General features: G+C 40.4%; 1 protein-coding gene across 1 annotated transcript in view; it reads right to left on the minus strand.

Moving 5' to 3' along the window:
- Positions 1-1,754: 1,754 nt before the first annotated feature.
- CDRT1 (CMT1A duplicated region transcript 1) overlaps positions 1,755-9,499 on the minus strand; it is a 38,818-nt gene continuing 31,073 nt past the window's right edge. The window contains 3 exon segments of the mRNA XM_025044395.1: positions 1,755-2,624; positions 6,043-6,314; positions 7,990-8,148. Coding sequence (XP_024900163.1) covers positions 1,804-2,624; positions 6,043-6,314; positions 7,990-8,148 — 1,252 coding nt within the window. The 3' untranslated portion in view covers positions 1,755-1,803.

Here is a 9,499-nt window from a genome sequence, read left to right on the forward strand (position 1 = left end):
TGTGTAGAAAACTCTCAGTTTATCTCCTGTGTAGGAAAAAAAAGACAAAAAACAGTTCTTCTCTATTGTGTTTCTTTCCTGTATGTCTTCTTTACTACACATAAAACACCACTTCTGGTCACCAAATGTATGGAGGTTTTTCTCCACACCAAGCAATTATCTGTGAAACCATCTGGGTGTACTATAATTTAATTCTGATAGTATTCACCTGGAGTTATTATCAGATCACACAGGTTAAGGGCTCAGTCCTAACACACACACACACACACACACACACACACCCAGTCACAAGTCCAGATTATCAGCTGTGCTTCTGACCAACAAGCTATAGATCAGAGGTTCCAACGACCCACCCCCCGCTCCTGGGGTTCAATTAATTTGCTAGAGCAGCTCACAGAACTCAGGAAAACACTTAAACTTACCAGTGTTTGAAAGGATATGATAAAGCAGAGGTCCCCAACCCCTGGGCTGCGGACCAGTACTAGTCCGTGGCCTGTTAGGAACCGGGCCACATAGCAGGAGGTAAGTGGCGGGGGAAGCGAGGGAAGATTCATCTGTATTTGCAGCTGCTCCCTAGCGCTAGCATCACCATCTCAGCTCCATCTCAGATCATCAGGCATTAGATTCTCCTAACAACACTAGTCCCTGGTGCCAAAAAGGTTGGAGATACAAATGAACAGGCAGATGAAGAGATGTATGGGGTGAGATCTGGAAGAGTCCTGAGTGCAGGAGCTTTTGTCCCCATGGAGTTGGCGTGTGTCAGCCTCACAGTTCGTAGATTTGTTCACCAACCTGGAAGCTCTCTGAACCCCCTACTGTTGGAATTTTTATGGAGCTTCCTCACGTAGGCATGATCAATCATTAACTCCATTTCCAGCCCCTCTTTCCTCTCTAAAGAATGGGAATTGGGCTGAAAATTCTCATCATGACTTGGTCTGCCTGGTGACCATCCCCCATCCAGGAGCCCACCCAGAGTCACCTCATTAGAACAGAAGATACTCCTAGTCCTTTTACCACTTAGGACTTTACAAGGGTTTCAGGAACTCTGTGCCAGGAACCAGGGGCAGAGGCCAATATAATTTTCTATTGTCTCACAGCATCCTACACTCATGCTGAGCCACTGAGGAGCAGCTCTCCCCTTTGTACGCGACATGAGCTCTCCAATGGGCATAGCCCTCATGGTGGGCTACTCTCTTCTAAATTACCTGCCTGGACTATAATACTATCTTCAGAAAGTGTAAGTAGAAACCAACACACTCCATTTAAGTGGGCCCCTTTGTAGAAAGGGTAAATATGCTTAATTCTCTTCCACGGGAGTTAGCCCTGATTGGAAAAAGAACTTGTAAAGTTCTCAAATGCAATAGGTCAACCCCACTGACAGCTTCTCCTTTTAAATTTTTAACTCAACAAGCTTCATCAAGCTTCCAAGCAAAAGTACCATGGAACTCCAATGCATTATTCTGATACAATCCCATCAATTCATTTGGTACAAAAATGATAGTAGTGAATTGGTAGTGATGAGTGGTATTTAACTTCCAATGATCACTTCCCCATTCCCCATCCATGAAATTGTGCTTCTATAAGTCTCATTGAATGGTTTTCAGTGAGAATACAAATGCCAATCTCTCCCAGCCTCCCTCTGTTTTCTTACTTTGATAATATCAGTTATTTGGCTTATAGGAGGACAATTAAGAATCCCCATGTTAATTGACAGGGAACACTAAAAAAAAAAAAGGAGGCCAAACACCAACATCTACTTGGTTTTCTGTTTATTGTAAGACGTTGTAATTTCCCAAGGCTGGTTCAGATAAATATGTTTGGACCAAGTTCAGGGGCTGCTATTTTTCCTTGCTTCATGAAATTATCTATAGGCAGGCCTTTGATCTTCCTGATCCATGCAGCTTTGCTGGCTTTTTCTGAATCGACCACTCCAGTGGGCTTTCTAGCCTGATATTCTTTCATCTTGGCTTCCCCATACTCTTTCTCCTCCTTCACAGTCAACAACATGAACTCAGTGTTCACTCTAAAAGGATCAAGAGCTGTGTGGAAGTGAGGTCGTTCTTTCTTGACAGATTGGGTTGTCATGACCACCGGCGGAACCAGCATGCGCTTGGGTTTAATAACCTGCATGCTGGTTAAGGGTCTGAAGCTGCCCGCTGTTTCATCAATTGAACTGGATGCTCGATCTTCACCCTTTAAGCTGCCAGAGAACCTGGAGCGGATAAGCATAGGCTGGGGTATGGTGGACTGCACTCGGGGACTTTGCAAAGACTTTTTCAAGTTGGGCTGCAGTTTCTGGATTTCAAGGGGAATATTGATTTGTTTCACATCTATGGGAGGGTTGCTGAGTCTCAACTGATCAACTGCATGTTGGATTGATTTTCCTTTGAAACTCAGGACCTTCCTTGGATGTGAAATTGAAGGTCCCCAGGCATCAATGACTTGGGTCTGGGGCCTGCCGGGATAGGCAAACTGCCCTGAATTATGGGCTTGCTGCAGGGCATTAATGGTCAGGAGGAACCGGTCTGGTGACATAGGTATTTGCCAGGACTTTTTCTTTGAGTGACTGGTCAAGTCTCCAGGAGTTTCCAGCTGTCCTTGTTTTGGTACTTTTGCCACATCATCTTGTTTTTCAAAAAAGAAGGAGGAGGAGGAAGAGGAGGGGTAGGGGAGGGGAGAGAGAAGAGGAGAGGGAGGAAGAGGAGAAAGAAAACAACAAATTGCTCTTTCATCAAAAACATCAAGTACTTATGCATGAAAATCAAATCCATTCTAACTGCTATTCGAACTGAGGTCTTTGTTGCCAAATGGACAGGCCATCATGTAGGCAAAAATCTTCTACGATACTAAAAATTATGGCATATTCAGCAAAATAAGTTTTTAACAAATATGTTAGTACTTGTGTGTAAGGGTATATTAACTTATAGATATGTATAGTTTGCAGGGAACATATGTAATCCCAATGCTCCACACATTTTTGAAAACTTTATGCCTCATTTATGACTCACACAGGATAGGCCTTATAAATTTATAGTAACATACCTCTATTTTTAAACAAAAATTGAATCACAAAATTTGATCACCTTATTAATCAAATTTGACTCCAAATGATCTTAAGACATTTCCCAAAAGCAAAACTGCCTTCAAAATATGTCACCCCTGGCAAATGCAAAATATCACAGCATGAGCGAAAGGCAATTCCTGAACGGGAGTTCCCAAAATGTTTTGAACAACAACAAGAGAGTCCAAAAGCTGATGACAAGAACCAAAGATTTGTTCTGACACACTACATTAAAGTCAAGGCCTACAAGGAGCTTAAGACCTTGAGTTAGCAAAGATGTCTTTACAGGTGAGCAAATCTATCATATCTCTCTCATTTGGGCCTTTCCATCCCTGCATTACCTCACGGATACACTGAATGCATTATTCTCTTTTTACAAAAGGAATAACTGAGACATAAAAAGTAGAAGTCTTTGTCTAGTCTGACCTAGCAAGTAAAGATCTATACCCCAAACTATACCAATCTATAACTAGCAAATAAAATGCAACCATATGTTAAGCATACAATTTTCCTTGGCCAAATAGTTTTATCTCAAGATGGTTGTGTATGGACATACTAGAATCGAATGAAACTTCAAATTTCTCCCTGACTTTTACTTGGTTAATAATATTTTACTAAAACAAATAAAACTAAATGAAATTAGGATAGCATAATCTTCCCCACTCCCATTTCAATCTCAGAATAAACGATTCTGGGTGTGTGTGTATGTGTGTGACAAAACACATGGTTTTTCCCCTTTTATAAAAAGGAAATGTGATGACTCATTGTTCATTAATTTCTCTCCTTTGTATAGTAATATATCCTGACTCTTTTTCCAAGTGAATGTATGTAGATCCTCATCATACAACTTTTAGCTGTTATATAATATTGCATAGTATGCATTTTTCATTATCTACTTAGTTACTGCCCACTGATGGACATTTAGTTTGTTAGTGATCATCCTTAAAAAAATGCAGATACCATTTTTACTTATCATACAAGCAAGAACAAACTGATTAATAATACTCAGTGTTGTCATGGGTACAGTAGGAACTCTCATGCATTCTTGGTGAGATGGTAAATTGTCACATCATTTTTAAAGGATGACCATGGCAATATCTTTCTAGTTGTTAAATTTAGTTATCCTTTGGCTCAGCAATGCCACTCCTAGGACTTTATCTTACAGCTATACCTACATAGGTACACAGACTTAGGTACATACAAGGATAACCACTGTGAGTAGAGCCCTCCTAAAAATTATTTTACTCTCACCTTAAAGCTAGTCCCTGCAGGGAGTTTGATTCAAAGAAACACTATTATATTAGCCAAAACTATCTGAAAGACACTTTAAATCTTTACCAAAGTCTCTCAAAAACAACAAAGGGACATACCATTTGTGATAGTCAGTGATTCTTCTTAAAAGCTTCTTTCCCATCTCTCTCCCTTATCTCCTTATGTCACATACATAGCACCCACCCCCAAATCTATCTTCTCCCTCATGAAATTCCCTAAAATGACCTCTGAAATCAGCCTCAACTTCCTCTTTCTCTCTTCTGCTGTGCCTATTACTCAGGCTGATGACACTATAGTCCAAGAAGTGAGGAGGCTGAATGACAGGGAAAGGAGACAGGCTATGAACCCAGAATTGGAAACTTAGTTGTTAGAGAAGTTCTTGCTCTGTGGCCTCAAGTCAGTAAAGAGGAAATTAAGGAAAATCAGTCACTCTTTGGAAAAGATAGGCATTTTATCCATTCTAAGTTCTCAAAGATAAAGTTATTGACCTGCCGAAAACTAGACTGAACTAAGTGAGAGAGAGAGAGACAGAGACAGAGACAGAGACAGAGACAGAGACAGAGACAGAGACAGAGACGTATTGGATCTTGCCAGTGATTCAGTATCACTGAATAAAGTATCACTGATCATCTTATCTCCTGCAAAAGATTTTGCTTCCAAACTCTACTGTCCACCATCCATGCCATTTGTTTCCTTAGAAACAGGACTCACTCTCTTCTTGCCAACTCTTCAGGGTGATTTTGACTTTCTTTGACTTTGAGGTGCCTCTACCTACACTGCTAAATTAGGATTGAGAAGGAAACCATGGTAATTATATAATTCAATTAGGTCTTCATAATGGGGGCGTAACTGATAATTTGACTGGTTTTCACCCAAACGATCACCTTATTATTTATTGTATGAAACCAGGAGTCTCTTGGAGCCTAAGGATTAGATCGCCTCCTGACTCCCCTCCCGCTAGCTTTTCCTACCGGTTATTAAGCTCAAAGCATTATCTAAAACTCTCCGTCCTTTCTCCTAGCTGACCATTCATACTGTAATATGCTGGGAAGTGATCTATTAATCTGTGGGTTCAATTTTACATGCCAAATACAGAGTAGGTTAAAGAAAGGAGTCTGGTTACTTTAGCCCCCACATAATTTATTCTTTCTATGTCTTATAAATGGTAGGAGCCATGCCACTTCCCCACATACTCTCACTCTCTCTCTCTCACACACACACACAAACACACACACACACACACACACACACGTATCTGCTTTATAACTAATATTTTCCAAGTATACATGTTATTAATTGGGAGCCTGGAGATAATACGTTCTGCACAAAACATTTTTCTGCTGTATAATAATATCTTATCTCTGTTCTAAAAATGTAATTATGGACTATATGTTTGGATCCGGGGCATTGGGAGGAGGATGTTGGTTGCTTGTTTTTTGTTTTAATAGTTAAGTATTAAAGGCTAGTGTTAGCTACTATACAAAGATTCTAATAAGTCTGAAAACTTAGGCCTTGAAAATCAGGAGGTTCCCCTGAGCTGGCTAACAAATTGCCAAGTCAAAGAGAATGGTTCCCACTTTTCTTAAAGGCTGGGATTTATATCATCAAGAAACCACTGGCTAAAATATCCTACAAAGAAACTAGTCCTGGCAGCCTCCCATCTACTCCATTGGGTACCACTGAGATGGCCTGGGAGTCAGCTCTCTTACCTGTTTGTAACCTGGCTGCCCTCAGGAGAAGGCGGGACTTGTGAGATTTACTTAACAGGGACTCCTGGGTCACCACTTGTTTACTAGACATGGAGTCCCCCAGGTTGTAAACCTGAGTGCTAGCCTTGGAGAGGTCTTCTGTGAGGCTGTTTTCTTCCCTGTCTTCCTCTTTATCCTTACTCTTCTTTTGTTTGGCCTGTTCCGGGGAGTACCGCCACTTTATATTCTCAAACTGGAACATGAGAATATTGCTCTCCGTGTTGACCAACATCCTGGAACCAAAACAACAAGATTGCCCACAAAAGGAGCATGGAGGTTGCCACCGCCCAGCCTCCAAATATGCACTTCAATGACTTTCCTGTCCAATCCTGAGGCCAGGAGAAAATTCCCCAGGAAATGACTGTACCAGTAGTGTGATGTAGGTTGGTGAAGGGTCTAAAGTGGCGACAGGTAGCACACTATGCAGCAGGGTTCTACAGCTCTGTAAATGTTTTCTTTAAAAATTAATTGTGAGCAAGGCACATACATTCTGATTACTTTGCTTCTCAAGTTAAAATATATTTAAATGAATTTCCATTCTTGGGGTGAGTGCCAAGTACTAAGGTACCCAACACAGAAGGCTTAGGTACTCTGCACACAGATGTCTTGAAATTCACTCTTTTCTTAAGCACAGAATCCAAACTATTGCTGTGTTGAGGATGTGGAGAACTCTTTAATATGGAGAGCGTCCTCCCTTACTGACCCTCCAGCCCACTCTCCTTCATTCCATCACTCCAGGGTCTCTGTGAGTACTCTACGTTTAGAACACTTGTACTTTATAAAACAGGATGATTTTTGTCTTCCCTAATCCTCATTTTTATGCCTTAGCAGGATAGAAGTTCCAACCCTAAGCCCCTCAAGAATTGCTCCCACCCCCTCTATTGGTTTCTGTCATTCACAGTGTTCACGGAGCAAGCTGCTTTCCCCACTGTATGCCTAGATCTCCTACAACCATAAACAAAAAACAGAAATAATATGTGTAGGTTCATTTCTGCTCCAAAAGACTGCAATTTTAAGACCTTAATTGTTAGTGTAAACTCTCTAAAAAAGTGACTTGTTTTGTTTGGAAACACTGGAATGAAATCTGGGGAATCATTGCAATTTGAAATTTCTTTCAGACTTATTCATACTCAATCCAAAAGGAAATTGTCTCTCTTCAGATATCATAAATGAGAAAAAGTCAGAGATGATTCTTTTTTTTAACAACATTGTTACCTTATAATTGAAAAGTGTTTATTTATTAAGACCTATTACCAGCCCTCCTCCTTTAAAATAGGAAATGGAATTAGTAAAGTTTTATTAAAGGGAAGGCAATATATTTCAGGGAGATTAATTGATGTCTCAAGTGAGACTTTGGTAGAATAGAAGTTAATTCTATTTGGGTATCTTCACATAGTATCACCCCAAACGTAGCAGTACGATATACAATTAGTTTAGTCATGGCTCTAGTTTCTGTAAACTCATCTACTCAGTACTTCCCCCCACTGGACACTGGATGGGATACTGCATTCCTCACCCTCCTGTAGGTCTCTGCTTCAGAACTGAAGCATCAGAGACAGCTGGTGGAGCTCTTATATAGCTGAATGCATACTCAGGGAGCAAGCAGGGGCCACATGTCTGCTAAACTGTGATCCCTGCAGCAAAGCCATATTGTAGTCACTACGTGATTTGCCCAGACATCCAGAACAAATTAAAAGTAATATGAACCCTGATTACTAAGTTTGGCGCAAAGTCCAATTAGTCTCCTGTAAGACTATTTATTACTCTCTGCTAGCTAAAATTAGAAGGGAGCCCAATTTTACCAGCTCTTTCCTACTGCCAGCAAATCCAGGGCTAGTTTCCCACAGGAGGAAAAAAATCATCCGAACAGAATTACTCACAGCTCCAACCTCCACACCTACCACCCACCTGTTGCCCTGAATAAAGAAGGACAGCACAGGATCACCTCTGCCATTGGCTTTCATCACCTTCAGACAGTTCCCATTTAGGAAATTGTAAATGCGGATCTTCCCATCTGCACAGGCACTGATGACCCGTAGGAAGAGAAGGGCTACGTGAAGTACCTCCCTGGAAGAGAACAGAACAGGCAGTAACTGTCTTCTCGTAAACTGCTTGGGTTTTTCATAGTTTGGGATATTTTGCATATGGTTGGGAGCAGTGGTCATAACTATTCCTGAAGTGATGTTTGCCATCATTTTATAATTCTGGATGTAAACCATTAACCCTCAAGACATGGCTGTACTCTCTTTTTTCCCATTCTGTGGTTATTTTTCCTTCAATTTGGTCATAGTGCTACAAGTGGCAAAATACACAGGCTTATTTGTCACAATTTTGGGGGGTGGGAGGGTGGGGTATTCTGTTATATAGATAATCATGCTTTTACAATTTGATTCCTAGCTATTGACTTCTGCAAAAGTTATGCTGAGAATTATTTAAACTTTTGATTTCTTTTCTAATAGTATTATTAGATAAAGAAAGAAAAATACAGAAGAGAAAATGACCATCTTTATAAGAAGCAAAAACCTGGCATTTGAGCAGTTTCTTTTGGGTCTTAAATTGATGGCTTTCATTCTCAGTGAAACATCCTGAAGGAAAATAGTTCTCAGATACAAGATTTATAAGTTATTTTTTGTGATGACCAGGAAGAAAAGAGAAAGGATCAGGAGATTCCTCCAACAAAATCCTCCCTACAATAGTTGGGTCCAAGTTGGACCCCAGATATGTGGAGTATTCAATTCTGTTAAGTATAATTACCCCATTCCTGTTAATGATATCAAAAAGATGAATTTGGTATCACCAATTTGTTTGATCTTATATGCAAAGCAAAGCTACTGATCTCTGACGTCTCTACCCATCTAAGTCCATTCATGGCTACCTCTCCATAAAACCATCTCTTGTCTCCATCTCCCCCCCCACACACACATACACACATACATATACACAAACCTCAGGTATACTGACAGAGTCTTTTGAGCACAACCCATGTCTTATTCATCTTTGCATGCCCAACACAGGGCCTAGCCCATAACAGTCCTTCAATAAATATTTGTTGAAAAAGTGAATGTCAGCTCACGTTTCAAGATATGATCATTGCTACAATGTGTTAAAAGAATGACATCCACCCCATATCATTTGACCTTAGCGTTGGTCAGATCCAAGAGCCAGATTAAGACTTTTCAAGGCCTCAATCACTAACGAAAAATAATAATAACAAAGACCTTGAAAGACAGGAGCATGCTTAGCATATTAAAAGAACAGCAAAGAGGGCAACATGGCTTGAATCCTTCCTCATGAGAGAGATGATAGATATAGACAGATGATAGATATAAAGTGTAAATTAAGTGTTAAAAAGTCCAACAAAGTTCCAGTTGTTTTCTAAGATGGAAATGCATTAAGCTTCTTGGTGCCCTAAGTAAAT

This window comes from Pteropus alecto, unplaced genomic scaffold, assembly GCF_000325575.1.
Source record: "Pteropus alecto unplaced genomic scaffold, ASM32557v1 scaffold52, whole genome shotgun sequence".
Classification (NCBI taxonomy): domain Eukaryota; kingdom Metazoa; phylum Chordata; class Mammalia; order Chiroptera; family Pteropodidae; genus Pteropus; species Pteropus alecto.